The sequence below is a fragment of the Pteropus vampyrus genome, unplaced genomic scaffold (assembly GCF_000151845.1).
Source record: "Pteropus vampyrus isolate Shadow unplaced genomic scaffold, Pvam_2.0 Scaffold174, whole genome shotgun sequence".
Taxonomy (NCBI): Eukaryota; Metazoa; Chordata; class Mammalia; order Chiroptera; family Pteropodidae; genus Pteropus; species Pteropus vampyrus.
In genome coordinates, this window is record NW_011888955.1 from 1,057,733 (window position 1) to 1,075,386 (window position 17,654).

The 17,654-nt window shown below is 40.1% G+C and overlaps 1 protein-coding gene and 1 long non-coding RNA gene across 2 annotated transcripts in view; one reads left to right on the forward strand and one right to left on the reverse strand.

Annotated features, from left to right (window-relative positions):
* USP53 (ubiquitin specific peptidase 53) overlaps positions 1-14,447 on the forward strand; it is a 32,076-nt gene extending 17,629 nt beyond the window's left edge. Inside the window, exons 11-14 of the mRNA XM_023536965.1 lie at positions 934-1,657; positions 2,743-2,819; positions 9,616-9,712; positions 10,595-14,447. Coding sequence (XP_023392733.1) covers positions 934-1,657; positions 2,743-2,819; positions 9,616-9,712; positions 10,595-11,585 — 1,889 coding nt within the window. The 3' untranslated portion in view covers positions 11,586-14,447. The remainder of the gene's footprint in view (positions 1-933; positions 1,658-2,742; positions 2,820-9,615; positions 9,713-10,594) is intronic.
* A 411-nt stretch (positions 14,448-14,858) lies between these two features.
* Positions 14,859-17,654, reverse strand: LOC105299163. Its single transcript, XR_002782911.1, has 2 exons — positions 17,566-17,654; positions 14,859-16,203 (listed from the first exon to the last, which is right to left on the reverse strand). It is a non-coding gene; the product is annotated as an uncharacterized LOC105299163 (long non-coding RNA).

Sequence of the window (17,654 nt, forward strand, 5' to 3'; positions counted from 1 at the left end):
ATTTAATATAATTTAGAATATATTTATGTATTTGTATGGTGTGTATCAAATATAATTTCTTTGATAGAAAGTCTGTAAATGTAAATTTATCTTTGCTTTTATTAAATTCTAGCCTGGAATGTTTGTTCGTTTTGCTCTTTTAACTTTTAATTATAAATTCACCCATGTGGTGTGTCCCAAAAATGAGGAAGGCTATAAAATTAAGTGAAAAAAAGCTGCTTTTCCTTCAACCTGGGACCTCCCTCTGGTGCCCTGTTAGTAGTTTCCAGTTTGTTCTGAGCCTGTGTCACTCTTCGTGGTTTTATGCTTTTTTTTTTTTCTCTGTGGACATACCATAATATAACCGAGACTGCTGGACTTGAGAGGTTGATTTAAGGCTTTTGCACATTCTTTCACTTTTAGCTCTGTGTACTGTGTGCGAATAGCCATAGCTTAAACTTCTTCCAGAAGCATTACTGGGTTAGGGTACGTTTATTTTTAATTCGATGGATGTGGCTCACTTGCCCTCCTAACTCTGAGCTAGTCCGTGCTCCTGCCCGTGGTGGTTGCATGTAAGCTCCTTCATGCTCCCAGCAGCAGTCGGTTCAACAAACCTTTAAATCTCTACCAATATAAGAGGTGGAAAATACTTTTATTTTTATGATTTTCATTAATTATGAGTGAGGTAGAACAGTGTTTTATTTTTAAACTGCTTTAATTGTCTTATGAGTAGAGATCTCTTTTAAAAATCAGTATAACCATTTATGTTGTCAATGCCTCTCATTAAGCTCAGGGCTGAGAAAACACTTTTCATTCTCAAAGCGCTGTGCGATACGATTTAAGCACTTACGATTATCACTTACCTGCTACTGCTTGGCATTTCTTCTCAAGCAGGGTATTTGGCTTGTGAAAAGCAGTTTATTCGTACCTTTATATACTTATTTATTTTTACAGATTTGGTTGATGAAGACATCCCACATTTCCAGCCTGGATCGCCTCCTGCCCCCGGCGGCTTTAGGCAGCGTGGCCGTCCACCCGTGTGTCACAGTCAGGCGAGAGGGCCGTGCAGACACGACCAGGCTGCCCAGCAGGGCCGCGCTGCTGCCCAGATGCCGAATTCCAGGAAAGCCCAGATCCTTGTTCCGGGAGAGAAACCTGGCAAAGTTAAGAGTGACGGTGGCACTGGGTATGACACAGACAGTAGCCAAGATTCGAGGGATAAAGGAGGCAGCTCTAACGGCAGCAGTAGGAGCCGGAACCGAGGCTGGAAACCTCTGCGGGAAACCTTAAATGTGGACAGTATTTTTAATGAAAGTGAAAAAAGGCAGCATAGTCCAAGACATAAGTCAAATATCAGTAACAAATCTAAATGTAGCAAAGATCAGAGTTTTAACAACTGGCCAAAAGAGAGTCCAAAGCAAAAATGTTTAATGACCATATATGAAGATGAAGCAGGAAGCAGGAGCTCCCTGGAATGTGATGGAAAAGGAGCTGAGAACAGTACAAGCCTCAAAGAGACTAAAGCCCACGGCGACCGCTGGCAGATGCAGAGGACTGAGTCTGGGTACGAGAGCAGCGACCATGTCAGCAATGGGTCTGCTAATTTGGACTCCCCCGTCACAGATGGAAATGGTGCAGTCTCGGAGCTCAGTGGCGCTGGAGACACAGCACCCTTCAGGTAATACACGGAGTAAATGACGGAGCTCCCCCAGCATTCTCGTTAATTATTTGAAGTAATTTTTCAAGTTTGGGTCAGTTAAGTGTAATGGGAAGAGCTTGAGCTCAGAGTAAAGGAACCTGGGATATTGCAGGTTATTTGATGTTCAGGTTTCTATCTCTAATAATTTTTTCCTGGTCCACCCCCGCCCGTCCCCCCTCCCCCCAAAAAAACCAACAACTTTATTTTTAGGAAATTTGAAAGTATAGAAATACATTATAATTTTTGGAACTGGAAACTATCAATACGTAGTATGGGTTTTAAGCATAGATATAAATTGATCGCCTCACTAATTAAGTAAATTGTTTAATTCTTCAATCTATTTAATACTCATTATCCCATCTCTAACTTCTGTAACTTGGAACTGGGGTAATTTTATACTGTCACTACCCAGTTCTGTGGAAGAAATATGTATTTTTTTTCCTTTAGCAAATATAAAAGAATGAAGCCAAATAACTGAGTTTGTGTTCAATTAATTCTTAATTCTGAATATGTCATATTACTGTTAGCAGTCTGTTCTCACTCCTCTGTGTAATCTCTAAGCTTTGTCACGGCGTAAGTGGCTACTGTCTCAGGTTAGTCTAGCCACCACTGCTTTTAATCCATCTAAAACATCTTGGTTTCATATTAACCGGTGTTTTACCATCTTCATTATTTAAAAACCAGATTCGCAAAACTCATTTGCTCCTGTTTTATTAAAATAATCGGGGAAACTTTTTTATTTGGCAGGATAATTTCATAACACTTCTTGGAAAGGAGTAACTTAGGGTAGTAGAAAGATCAGGACTTTGTAACCAGATAGGCTTGGATTTGAATTATTGAGCAAATTCATATGACTTTCACAGCCTTAATCTCCTGTTGTAAAATGAGATTTTAAGCGTCGCTGTGAGATGTAAGTTAAATAATGTTCACTAAGCCCCTAGAACAACACACGGCGAAAAATAATTATTTAACAAATGTTATTTCCTTTCTTTCTCTTACAGTAAACTAAAATAATAATCCACGATAGCTGATGTGTCTGGTGCGTGTTTTGTTCTCTTTTCTAGTGACCAGATTAAGACATGCAACGTAAATATAGAATGTGTGAACAGTGCCTCCCAACAGATCAAAAACCACTTAGAAGGTAAAGTTCTTGTTTAAATATATTGCGATGGTAGCAGTGAAGAATAAACCATGCTGGTGAGAGTCAAGGGCAGCCCTGCTGCTGACAGGTGTGTGGACAGTGAGCCCAGTGGTCGGGAGAGCTCACGCTGGAAGCCCTTCAGGGACGGGGAGCAGCCGTTTCAGGGAGCGGGAAGGGGGAGCGTGTCACCCGGGATCAGGGAGTAGGAAGGGGGAGCGTGTTACCTGGGATCAGGGAGCGGGGAAGCGGGGACCGTGTCACCTGGGACAGGCTGGTCCGAGGCCGTACAGCAGTAACAACTTGAGCACCTCAGTGTTAGAACACCAGTCTGCTCCTTGTTCACGAGCCGTGTCCGGTGAGAGTCCGCATGCTGTCCCTGCCTGGTGGTGACGCAGGTCCCCAGGCTGACGGGACCGCACCCCACACGTGCCTGGATTGCCGCGGGGAGATGGGGTCGAAGGAGGACACGGCAAGGAGAGCCACGTGTAAGGTCGTAAAACTTCACCCAGAAGCCACACGTGCATTCCACACACACCTCAGTGGCCAAGGCCCATCTCTGCCCGGCTCGTCTCGGAGAGGGTGGCAAAGTGCCATTTTACAGGTGCCTGGAAGTGGGACTGGAATAAGTGGGAGCAGTCCTAATGAGAACTGCAGAAACCAAGGACCAATGGGGAAAGTGGCGAACAGCCTGCTGGGAAGGTTCAGCTTGGGAGCCATGAATATGTAATGGTGTGGCATTACTGTAGGCAAGTGGTTAGCAGCACACAGCAGCCCAGAAGCAAAGAGAAGTAGGTGTTTGGCTGTGCACAGAGTCAAGGGTGTTGCCGAGTGGCCCACCTGGAGGACCTGGGGGAGAGGGACAAGGAGATGATGTTGGGGGAGGGGGGGGCGGCTGCTGAGGTTGCCGCCAGAAACAGTGTTTTGAAATTTTAGGATTCAGAGGGTTGGCAGGGATATAATTTTTCAAAATAAAAAATAGCCATGAAAAACAAATTTTAAAGTTTGTTTTTAGTCCTTTATCATCCTGAAGGCTTTTGTGGAGATTATTTTTCAGGTTGCAGACATTGATTAAGTGATGAATTATTTTGTTTTCATCAAATGGTATAATATCAGAAGGAAACACTTATATTAAGGAAGTAACCTTCCTTTCCTATATAAAATGTCTCGCCTGTTTCAAAAGTCTGATAAAAATCCGGTAACCAAGTATTACAGGAAACAGTAAAGGGCTGGCCAGAAATCAGCAGCAGAAGTTGGCGAGATCGAACAATACCGCAGGGTCAGTGCTCTTCACGAACGCTGCTGGCTTCCTGAGAGTAACGAAACACGGGATCGTAGAGAGGGCGATGGTCCAGAGTGCGTGGCTGAGGAGCGTGGACGTGGGTTTCACCGTTTGATGTGACAGAGATGTACGTAACCCACTTAGAAATGACTTTTTTATCGTGGTAAAGCACACATCACAGAATTTGCCATTCTAACCATTTGTAAGTGACAGGTCTGTGGCTTTAAGTGTATGCACGTTGTGCAGTCATCACCGCCATCCATCCCCAGAACTCTTTCTTCTCAAACTGAAGCTCTGTCCCCATTAAGCACTCACTCCCCGTCCTCCTCCTCCCAGCCTTAGTGACCACCATCTACTTTCTGTCTCTATGAATCTGACTCCTCGAGGGATCTCAAATAAGTGGAACCTTAAGTGTAGCTGTCTTTTTGTGACTGGCTTATTACTTGACTCAGCATGATGTCTACAAAGTTCATTCATGTTGTAGCATGTGTCAGAATTTCCTTCCTTTTTAAGACTGCATAGCATTACATTGTATGATATACCACATTTTTGTTTTTCCATTCATCTGTCGAGGGACATTTGAGCTGTTTTCAGCTTCAGGCCATTGTGAATATTGATGCTGTGAGCACCGCTGTACAAATGTCTGAGAATCCTTGCTTGCAGTTCTTTTGAGCACATACCCAGAAGTGAAATTGCTGGATGCTTTGGTGAGGCTGTGTTTAATTTTTTGAGGAATAGCACAGCATCTGCACTATTTTACATTGTTACCAGCAATGCAGAAGGTTCCACCTTCTCTACATCCTCGCCAACACTTGTTATTTTCTGGAGTTTTTTGGTTCGTTTTTGATAATGGCCATCCTAATGGGTGTAAAGTGGTAGCTTATTGTGGTTTTGTAACCCACTTATTAAGTACATAAATTGCATATGTTCAAAGCCTACCATAGTTCTTTAAGCTGGTCTTTGCCTTGGTTAGTGTTCATACTTTGGGGTGTCCACGTGTCCCCTCCCCAGATCTAGGTAAAAAGATTAGGCAGTTAGGAACATACGTCTGGAGCTCAGGGAAGATTATGCCCTTGTAACCATCTACGCATTCTGGAATTGAGTAACAAACATGGACTGCATCGCTCAGGAAAACTGGAGATTTCAGGGCAAAAAATAGACCAAAGGAAAGAACTGAGTAAAAAGGTGAGCCCAGGATGGAGAGAAGGGGCCACTCTGGAAAGGCAGGGGGAGTGTCTGGAAAGGTTGAGGAAACACAGGAAAGGGGTTTTCACCGGGAAACCGGGAAAATGGGGGGCTTCCAGAAGAAAAGTGGTCACAGATTAAGCAGGGTAAGGACTACAAGGTGCCAGTTTGATTTAGGCGCTAGTCCTTGTGATATAGTAATAGCAGCGCTAGAGGAATATTAGGAATAGAAGAGGGACTGAGGTAGAGCTGAGGTGGTCAGAAGTAAAGGGCTGTATTGTTTGTAACTACTCTCAAATGGTTCCGGAAAAAAATGGGGCAAAATGTTAATAAAAGGTGAATCCAGGTAAAGGATACATAGGTATTTGTACTAGTTTTAATCTTTCAACTTCTCTGAGTTTTTTTGAAGTTATTTCCAAAGTTCTTTTTAAAATTACAGAATAGAAAGTAAATAAATGAAAAGAAATGGATTTTGCACATGTCTATCCAAACCTTTGCTGCGAATAGCAAAGAAGCAGTGTGTACAGGAGAGAACGCAGCCAAGAGCTTCATTTTGCCTTTGTGTTGCAGAGGGTTAAGAGAAAGGTGTGAGGGTCAGACCAGGACAGATTGATGGAGCGGAGTCTCTGGAGGTGGGGCGAGAAGGAAGCAAGGAAGTAGAGAGGAGCGTGAAGCGGGGAGGAGCTTCTCTGTACCAGGAGGGATGGGGGTGTGTACATGTCCCTGTGGCTGTGCACCGTGTCATCCGGACAGTGCGACGTGGTCCACCCTCTGGCCTCTTCCCCATGACGAGCGGCTGGCTGCTGCAGTCAGTGTACGTTAGCCCATTACAGACGATGCACAGCAATCCCAGAGGGGTCATTAGGCCTTTCAGAAACCTTTGCCCTTGGCTTTGGAGTATGCGATACTTGGCCTAATCCCAGTCGATCGTAGAAGTCAGGATTAGTTCAGGCTGAGGACCCCGATCTTGGAAATGACGAGTGAAAGAAGTTATCAGTAGTCAAAAAATCTGTAAATTCCCTTCATTTCTTACTATAAAAAGTCTGTACCTCCCCTTTGTTAAGTGAAATATACTACCCTTAAGTTGTTAAATCTTAGTAAGTGAAAACATTTTATTGCAAGTTTTTACACGTACATAAGTTTTGTTATTCTCTAAGATTATTTTTTTTTGTAAATTGCAGAGTATATTCATTTAAAGTAAGTATATTATAAAGTATATCTAGAGAAAGAGGTACTTTTAACAGTTGGGTTTGTTTCTGTGCATTCTAAATTTATTTTCTCTAAAGTTTCATAGATTATTGAGAGAAAGCCTGTCAACACATATTTGTTCTGTATTGCTGTGGCCTAGCATCACCAATGTTTATGTTTTTTTTAAAACCATAAACTTTCAGTATCGAAATTAATTTTTTAGCAAAATAACATTTTATGCTTTTCTTTTCAATTCTAATTCCAATGAGGAAGGAAGTTTCTGATTCCTGCCTTTTTATCTTGTGTCACCCAAAATTTAGTTACAGGGTAGATTATTATACCCCAGAGTATCTCTACTCCTTATGGTACATGGTAAATTTAGCCAGAAATATTTATCCAGTTAAAGTCTTGTGATTTTTCTAAAGTATTCAAGTTTTATTTAAATGTATTTTTTATTGTAAATAAGGTCATTAGTTAGATTCTTGCCCTTGAATGTTCAGGCTTCCTAATTGTGGCGTTACTGTTGAAATCTGAAGTGTCCCCATGCAGCAAGAGTGAGATCACACTGTCTCGACCAGCAGTTTGGTTTTGTTGCTACACAAGTCTGTTTTAAAGCCAGGTTATCTTTTCAGATGAAGTGTACATTTTCATTTTTTTGTATACGGTACAAGATCAGCATTATTACTTTAAAGCTTCTTGCCTTGACATTGTGGTGTCTTCTGTGCGAAGTGTTAAAATTGGACTATTTTAGATTTGCAAAGAACCTGGAGCCAAAATTCCCAGTAAAGACACATGGATGTCTATGTCAGCAGAAGAGAAAAATAACACATCTATTTTTAAGTTAGTTGGAATTCCGAAGTCAAACCACTTGGTCGAATGCCTGCCACAGTGATATTAAAATTTCAAACATATTTACAAAACCTCTGCTGCCTCCTGCTGCCTGTTGTGTGGATAATTTAACAGAAGTTAAGAATTCTAGAAGAATTAACTGTTTCTTCTTGCGTTGGTAAATGTTAAACTTGAAATTATGGATAAATTAAGAAGTAAAGTAAACATCCTGGAGTTAAAATAGTGGGTGGAAAATTGTAATGTAATTTCAACTTACGAATTTTTCAGGCTTTAAAGATGGAAACATTATTGAGGTTTTTACATTACATTTTTTAAATCATAAAGTCATTGTCAAGAAAAGGCTTAGTTTCTGAGTCCCAGGCGGTATGGCAAGTTTATAAGCAACTAAGAATCTGGGATAAATTATACTGTACTTTATTTTTAAGATAAAGGACACTTGAGAGACTTGAACTAGGTTGTGAGGACAGTAGGAAAATTTGTCTGTGTTTATACTTACCTGGCCCTGGATCCATGGGGTTGGGACATGGCAGAGGCAGGTGGGGTGATTTGAAAGAAGAACGGTATATTTTTCATGTGATTGTTTATTTATTCTGCAGACTATGTCTTCTGTGCAGGCCTCTGGGAAACAATAACAGAAAAGTGGGGGTAGCATGCAGTAGAGAGCGAGCTTACTGCAGTGAGTGCGTGAGAGTTACTCTCAGACAGATGAATGCCAGACTTATAGTTTCCCTCATTCTACTGTCAAGTTTTATTGGGAGGCGCCAAACACTCTGTGAGCAACATCGCATATAGGGCGTTAAATTCTCAGATATATTACACAATTCTTTCTTGGAAATTGCTTCATGATCTAACTTGCAAAGCCTGATCAAAATCAACTAATAATTTTTTTTGTAAGGTAGTATTTAGATGTTTAGATTCCAGTTGGATTTTGAGTGACAGCGTAGTTTTTAAAAATGTACCCAGAAGATCAACTTAGAGATGAAAAAGGCATCTAACATAGAGTCCCCTGTTACAGTGTAAAACATAAAGTGGCTGTTTTACTACCTTTGATTTCGTTTTCTTTGCAGTCTTCAATTCACAGATTTGGCGTACGGTTCAGTAGAAGAATGAGAATGAGAGGAAACTGAGATAAATGAACTAGAAAAGATCATCTAAAAATAAGAATACAGACAGTCTTACTAGAAATGTATAGAAGTCTAGGCAATTAATTGAAAATTCAAGCTAACGCCACGTTTCGTTAACTTCTGTGGAAATCAGCACATTAAAGTATTTCATGATGTCCTTTGATGTCCACACCAATGGTGTAGTTCCATCAGAGGGAGATTCGGTGTGACGACCCTGTATTTTAGTGGCATAGAGGGAGAGCACTGGCTTGGGAGTTAACCCGGCTCGGTATGAGTGCTGCCACTCACTAGCTGTTTAGCTGGTAGGTCACTTAGTTTCCTGGGTGTAAGAGCATTGTCTTCCAGAACAGCCGTGACTGAGATTAAAAAGCCAACTATTTTTCATCAAGTACAACAGTGGTTTCCAAACTTTTTGACATCAGGATATCATTATACTATTAAAAATATTGGAGACCTCAAAGAATTCTTTTTTCTATAGTTATGTCTATTAATATTTGCTGTATTAGGCATTAAGTCTGAAATTTTAAATATGTATCCATTTAAAGAATGATTTACTTAATGCATAATTTTGTGACCTCCGTGTATCCTCATTCAGAAATATTGGTTTGCTAAATTATGCAAGTCTTCCAAATGTTGGTACATTTCTTTATATCATTTTTTAAGCCACATTTATTAATATCACCACAGATAGAAGCAGAAAGTCTTTATAATTATCAAGAAGCTACAAAACACATGGTAGATACAGGTTTTCCAAAATTCTTACTTTTATCTAAAATTTGGAATTTTATCATTGGCAATAAATACCACCAGTTGTTTTTCTTGAAGTGACATGTTCACTTCTTTAATTTTCAAGAAAATTTCTGCTAGATAACCAAGTCTGAATAACCAAAGTTTGTCTGCCATCTTTTCAAGTAGAAACAGTGTTCAGTTGTAAAGATTAAATAACTGTTACCAACTTCTTGCAACCTGAGTCAGCAGTCAGTAAACAGTAGCTAGTTCATGGTGGCATATGACATTTTACATGTTGTCATAATACCTCTCACCCATTTTTGTTTATTGGAAGAGAATGACCTGTTCATCTAAAGCCTTGTGTAAATCATGGAGAAGTAGAAGTGGAGCCGAGCACCGTAGGCCATTCAAATAACATCATCCTTCTCCCCCCGCTCCTTAGGCTTCAGGAAAGAACTCAAGAACTTGGAAGTAGGCGGCAAAGCGCATGAGCGCCAGCCCGAATCACATGTACAAGTGAACAATCCTTTGATTAACAGGTAATCGGAGATATTTGGAAATGTTAAACTCTTTTATTATTAAATGCAAGTGTTACAGACACACTGTCTATCAGAAAGGCATCATACATACTACTGCTGTGGAAGCGGTGGGTCTGCACTGTCACGGTGCCTCCGTTGCTGGGGACCGACCGGTAGAAGGATGCAGACCTCAGGGAGAAGGGCCGGCCATTGACAGGACCCACTGCGGCCGGCTCGGTCCTCACAGCGTTCTCACAAGGTGGATGATATTTCACAAAAGAGAAAAGGTGGGGCCTGGGTTAAGTAATTTGCCCAAAGCTGTGGAGCTGAACATAGCTCTCGTCTACCTAGCAGAGCCCCAACCCTTCCCACCATTCTGTTCCAACTGAAGCCCGTGTGGTTCACATGCTGAAAATAATCAGATGAGCAACAATAATTTGCGATGTGATATCATTTATCTTCACCTTAAAAGTTAATTACTACCTACTGGAGCTAATCTTGATTGACAAAAGTATTTTAAATTAGTATATTATCCTTATAGCATTATATATCAAAATTTAAGTGCTTTTAGTGGTGTAAACTTTGTACTGTTGGTTGGAAGGTGTTTTAGGGTATCTTACTGCAAATAAATGTAATTTCAGTGTTTGTCGGTTGAAGATACATATTTTTAATCACACTTTTAATTATTAGAAATTTGATTTTAGTAATCGCAGGTATTTCTGCTAAGTATTCATGTATTCTGGCATAAAGATTTTGGATTCGGAATATAAAATGTTAATGGTTCTGTTTTGTTACAAAAATAAACTGTACATTGGGAGGTTAAATTACAGGACCAGTGTTTGTTTTTCTCCAGTTTTGCATATTTGTATGTGCTGTTTAGCTTGTTTTGTCTTTGTATTTCAGGTCACACGCACGTGAATCCAACGGAAAGTTATTCCCTTTGTCTAGTCCGCCAGTACTCAAGGACCAGATAGCAAATGAGCATATCCACCAGTCAGATGAACAGAAACTTGAAAAATCAAGTGACTGCAAATTTTCTGAGTGGCACAATATAGAAAATGCTGAGAGAACAGGTTTACTTTTTCACCTCGATGATAATTCTGCTTCTGGAAGGAGAATGAGCAGTAATGCAATCGTCTCGCCATCCTCACCGTGGCCCTCACACCCGAGAACTGCTGGGTTAAAGCCAGAAACTGCTCCTCACACCCAGCAGCAAACGGGGACAGAGCAGTGTTACGCCGAGAACTCTGTGTCTGGGGAGCATGTAGTTCAGGCAGCCTACAGGTCTGATGGGCGTCTGGTGCCAAAACTCCCTTGCCAGAATATACCACCGCCTTTGCCACCAAAAAAATATGCGATAGCCAGTGTGCCACAGTCAGAGAAAAAGGATTCTGCGCCTGACGTCAAACTTACGGAGATGCTCAAAGTCGGTCCTTCTAGTCTTCCGAAACATGGCTTCAGTACAGTTTCAGAACCAGGTTCAGAAGCGAGTGCACATTTGAACGATGAAAGACTCAAGGAAACATTTCAAGTGAAAGAGCATGTGGGCAACGCGCCGAACCAGCCATCCAGCTCTTCCGCTCACGACTTTCAGGCAGATGTGGGTCCAGCTGTCGATGCTTCGTGCCAGCCAGAAACAGACTCCAGTTCCACCTGCCCAAGTGAAACAATTTCGTTAACTACCTATTTTTCAGTTGATAGTTGCATGACTGATACGTACAGGCTGAAATACCATCAGAGGCCCAAGCTCTGTTTTCCAGAGAGCAGTGGCTTCTGCAACGAGAACTCACTGTCTCAGAGTGAGAGGGGGCTGGGACCTGCGTTACATAGTAGTCTTGGTTCAAACCGCCCCTCTGAGCAAAGATACAAACCTGGCATACACTGTAATAGATAAACAATGAAACCGGCACACTCACTCTCAAGAGACCAGACGAAACCTAGTGAAAGATGAAATTAAAACCGTGGCGTTTTTAAAGCCACTGATCACTTTAACTTCCTCTCTATATTTTTTCATTTTGTGATAATCAACTTACTGGATATTTTAGGGAACCCTTTGAACAGTCTTGGCATGCTTCGAAAAAATAGAAAATGAGGTGCAAAAACTCATTTACCATTTGCTGCTGTTGAGTAAGAATGGAATTCGTTCCTGTTTTTGTGTTGGTAGACCCACAGGTGTTATACTAACCAGTACTCGTGTTTGTGGGTTGGTAAACTGTGCTAACTGAAAATGCCATAGACAAATGGCTTGCGTGGTCAAAGCAGGATTCACTATATAGGACTTTGTCACAACCAAAAGAATGCTTCGGCCATCTATTTCCGACTTCTGTGATAGTCTCTGCATATGACTTAAGTGTCTTAGAAATATCGACCCATAAGATTGACAGCAGTTGACCAAAAAAAAAGCCTTAATGAAAAAGAAATTTTTAAATTCTCAAGATCAAAACAGAAGAAACTGAATTTTTCTCCTAGAACTCTACTTTCCAAACGCCTAGTTAACATAAATTAGGCCTTTGACTGTTGTGTGTATTCATAAACATTACTACAGCCAGGTAAGCTAAAAATAATTAAAATACTTTCATATATTTATTTATCTTGCTACAGTTTTTCTAATTTCATATGAAATGTGAAAGCTTTTTATTTTGGTTTGACTGACTTTGGGCTGCTAGTACCAACGTTAGGAATAACGTCGTGCCCTCTTCCTGGGAATCTCACTGTGACTGCCGACATGTCCCCTGCTGTAATCTTACCTAATATAGGTTGTCGACCCATTTTATTTTCTGATTCTTGAATTTAAAAATCTTTCTGGGTTTCCAGATTAAATTTCTGCCATTCATATAGAGATTTAATTTTAATAAAATTTATTGTTTTGAGCATCCTTCCCTTTTTTTCTATTCTAGCCATTTTACCCTACTTTCGTGGAGAGGGCTTTTTTATTTCTAAACAAAATAAAGGAATTTTCCAAGATGATGATGACTTTCCAAGTGTGAAAATTCAATTGCCTTATTTCATTAGTTGTCATTTTATTTTGTGCTAAGCTAGTAAACCGGCTTAGACTAGTTTTATCTTGTTCACTCCAAACAATTGAGAATGATAGAATTAAAATTTTAAAGTTTATAGCTATAACTTGACAGTTCTATAAACTAATTAGTAAATTTAATATTTTGAACAATTCCACAAATTGTCAAATATTCCACATTGTAAATGAATGAAAATACTTCTAGACAAAAAGAAAGTAATTGCTTATAAAAGTCTAACTTCACCCAGTTACCCAGTCTCGGTCAACTTTGACTTCATACTAGCAGTTTTTAATAGCCTTTTCTAACTATAACAGTAAGTGATTATTACTTTATAGTCTCTCAATTTAGAAATACTTGAATATCAAGTAAATTAAAATTTATCTTTTAAGAAAGCTTATTTTTTAACATAACTTTTAGTATGGAACATTTGTAAATATTGTAAACTTTGTAAAATTGTGTTTGAAATGTCTGTATTTAAATACTGCTTTTGTAACATTGTGATATACTAGAAAATGGGCCTATTTCAAGTATTTTTAATAACTTTCAAAAACATTCTGTGTAGGTTATTTTGTTCTTAATTTTTTCTTGGTCAAGATGTCCAGTTGAACTGTGTTGTCTGAAATAGTTAAAACTAATTTCTGATATTTAACAGCAATCTCATAGATTTATATTTTCAACTCAGTTGAATTGCAGATGTCAAATAGAAATGTCCGATTTTGGCTTTTTTTTAAAAGACTGTCCGGTTGAAACCTCCTGAATCATGTTATAGTACTAACAAACTAGAAACTGACCATTTGTTTTTATGTTGATTCAACACTTCAAATATAGAGTGAATGCATATTTAATAACTAATCATTCACATGTAAAATTTTTATTTTTAGGGTGCCTATTTATTTTTATAGGTATTTCGTTTATAAGCTTATTATACTTTTGAAATAATGCAACCAGCAATTGTAATGTTCGAAATACTTATCTTCCAAATGTTCTATTTTCATGTGAAATTGTTTTTTCCAGTTCAGTTTTTTTTTTTTTTCAGATAAACTGATCTTTAAGTTGATATGGTTGGACTTTTCTTTGCATTTATCAGCTATGGCTTCCTCTTCCCCAAGATGGATTATGTATTTTATGAGAAATGTTAAGTCAATTTAAAGTTCAAGGATATGTGAACTATCACAGGAGGCTGCTAAGAGTTCAGCTCCAGTGAGGACTTCTACAGGAGTTGGCAAACTTTCTATACAGCCAAATAGTAAAGGACTTAGGCTTTGTGGACCTTGTACCAAACCAGCTACTCAGCTCTGCCACTACAAGGTAGAAACAGCAATGAACAATATGTAAATGATGGGCACGTGTTTCAGTAAAACTTTGACACTGAAACTTGGGACTTCATGTAATTTTCACATAACATGGTCTTTTTATCAATCAATTTAAGATGTAAACATAATACTTAGCTCACGGGCGTTATAAAAATCTGGCCCACTGGCCATAGCTTGATGACCCTTATCCTTATCTACATTAAATGCCTTTACTGACCCTGAATATCCTGTGGTCCCTGAGTATATTCTAGTGCCATTTCAGGACTAGGTACATGGAGCAGTTTACATCCTAAATTTTCACTCCTACAGACTTCCTCACAATTGCTTATCAGCCAGTTCATTTCAAATAGTTATTAAAGCAATCATTTCTCACATGAAATTGTTTGTGAAACTTACCAGATTAAAATCACTTTGCTATTCTTTTGATGTCTTTGTTTTTGTCACAGCAAGTTTGCCAGCTTCTCTTGGTGTCCTATTTATCCACTTAAAAGCCTTCAGTGTGGATACTTTAAGCAGTCCCTCTACGAGATGGCACAGTTCAGTGATAGGCACAATTCTTACTCATCACGTGTAGGAAGGATTCAACCCTCATGCTGCCACCATTTCTGTATGCCATTTACAGGCATGCCCTAACACTGGAAGATGAAAGATTGCTCCGTCTTCCCAGTACCAGAAATTCCCAATATTCGATAGCTGTGGTTGGAAGCTGATTTTAGGCTTGGAAAGGTAGCGTGGATTGTTTGTGTGTGGCCTAACGTTAAGCTATATGAGAACTGTTAATCCTCTTGCAACCTCACTACCAAGTACTTTGTTGGAACAAATGCAGATCAGACCAGATTTAGCTATACAGTAAACATTTATTGGACAAAATTATTAGCAAGCAGCACAAAAACAGTTCATAGAATGTTTGCACACTCAAGGAAATCCCAGTTGTTTCTCTAGATGCTTCAACCTTTACATAAAAGGTTTCCTTTAGACAGATGCAACAACACCCTGAAAGCGTAATTGTTAAATCTTATATTCGGCTGTTTAAATCCTCCAAAAGCCATTCCAGATTCCACTCCAACCTTAAGTGCCACTGTAAAAGGCAGACGTGGAGTTTACCAGATCTATGCCTTGATTTGGAGGGGGAATATCCTCAAAATACATATGCAATTCATATGTATCAAATGTCACCAATATCAACCACTAGAGGCTATTTCTCACATGTTATTATAAAGGAATTTCTTTTCTTGAGAATGGCTTCTCAAGGGTTTATGGTGGCTGCTCTGGGAAGGTGACCTGTTTAAATACCAACTGAGCACTTTTAAAATGTGAATTCTTGTTAACATATTTAGATAAAAGAACGAGAAGGTAAGCTCCATGAAAACTAGGTTTCTTTTCTTCACTGCCATACCTGGCCCATAGTAAGTGCTCAAATAATTGCTGAATGAGTAAACAGGCCGACTCTGCTGAAATATTTCAGAAAGTTACAGAAATTATAAAAATAAACATGTTTTGGCCACGAGCATTCTTAATGCAACCACAATAATAAAAAATAGATTTGGGACACACAATCCTGTTTGAGTTCAAGAGCTTAACAGGAGGAGGGGCAGCTTGTGGGTAAGAGCTTTCCAATACTGGATATTGCCAACTTTCTCTAAGATCGTATCGATCTGGCAGCCACAGCAGAGGCTCACTTAATCTAAAAATTAAACAGGTACTCACAGCCAATACTTTGTGGACCTGCGTTTTCTGTATAGCTTTTAACTTCTCAAAGCCTTCCCTTGCTTTTGAGTAATTTATTTTTTTTCAATACTTCATCTTATTCGTTATATTACTTGCATCCCACCAAAACCTGGCCAACCCTTAACATGTTAAACATACTACTATAATTCTTAATGAATACACTAAACTTTTCTGTATAAATAATTTTAATTCAGCTCCTGTAAAGCCATCAGGTGTTTGAAAAAAGTTCTGACACGAATCAGAGTCTAAAGAACTCAGCTATGAATGGGTGAGATCTTACCCATTTAATATAGTCCCCCAGATAGGTAAGGATGTGTAAAATGGAAGGAAGGTCCCTTAGAGTGTGAAATTCTGCTGTTGCACAATCTCGTCTGTCTTCTTTGTTCAAGTTGTAGTCATTTTCAGAATCCATTCCAGGAGCCAACTTCTTCATTGAGATATTAGGCAAACCATTCTGTAAAAGCCAAATATTTGTCAACAGTGTTTCTTTTTTCTTCCAATTTTAATTTTGTCTGCCACTTTCTGAAGTTGTTTTAGTCACTTGCCAATTCTTAAATGATTTACATGTTGCTCTGAGAAGAAAAAAATGGCCTGGACTAGTCCCCCTAAGGCTTTCATTTTGTAACCGTCTTACACCCAGAGGTGAAAATTTAGGACATTAGAAAAAACAAAACAAAACAAAACAAAACAAAACGCTATACATGAGGTATCAGCCTCTACCAAAAAAGGAGGAGGTAGAGAACAGTGGAAACTCCTTAACAAATGGTTCAACAGAGGCTTTTATAGAGATACCCACCTCTTCCACTCTCCCTCCTTAACTCCGTCTCCCAATCTGTCACACTCTCTAAGAAATCAGATACAGTGGGGCTTCATACACAACGATCTTACGCCTAAATCTCTGCCAGAACCTGGAGGTGGATTAGTCACAACCCATCCAGTTCATAAGCGTGATGACCGAGACGTTAACATGGTGAATAAGCAGTCACCTCCAAAGTCCAAAGGGCTGTTTAGTGTCCCGACCAGCCCCACTGCTTCCACAGGCCCCTCCTCAGCTCACTGCTGCTCTCCTTCACCTGGGACTGAGTTAGCATCTCAGGCCTGTGTCCCTCTTCTGGTTCTGCTGCTCTAGGTTCCCTTCCTTTATCTCCTGCCAGTATTGTCTTTTCAGAATTAAGTGGCAATGAAAATGGAGAGCAAGGATTTTTTTTCAAGTGTAATCTACAGAATTTTGTTTTGGGATGTGTGGGGGTGTAAAAAAAAAGGGGGGGGGAGTCAGAGTCCCGGGTTTCTGGGAAGGGGTACCGAATGGATGAAGCTAACATTTACTGAAGTGGGAACACTTGGGTGAGAAGCTGTTTCGAGTACAGCTCTGGGCCTCTCTGGGATACCTGCACAGCCTGCTCTCTTTTAATGGAGCACTTACTAACATCGCCTGTGGATACATCGCTGTCATTAAATCCTCAAGACGCCCGCACCACCTGGTTACTATTGGTCGCGAGTGGTAAAAGAGAAAAGCTCCGAGAAGCCAGCGTCTCGTTTTTCGTGGTAGTGAGGAACAGACACAGTGGGTTTCATTCCAGAACATCTCTCTCCATACACACGTAGGCATGTTTCCCTACACCTCTTTCAAGATCCCCACGGCGGTGGCGAGGTAAATATGTGCATTCTACCGTCTTCGTCCCAAGTCCCCGCCCCGCCCCCGACCCCGCCACTCACCTTGGACACAGCACACTCTGGAATTCAGTCCCCACCCCGGCCGGCCCGGGGACTAGATGACCTCTAAGCCCCTTGACACTTCGACTCGCAGAGTACTCACCAGGGCCAAAGGTACACGAAGAAAAACAACACCAGGTCGACGAGGAAGAACAGCCAGAGATCCAACCAGTACGACTGTTTTGGGAATCG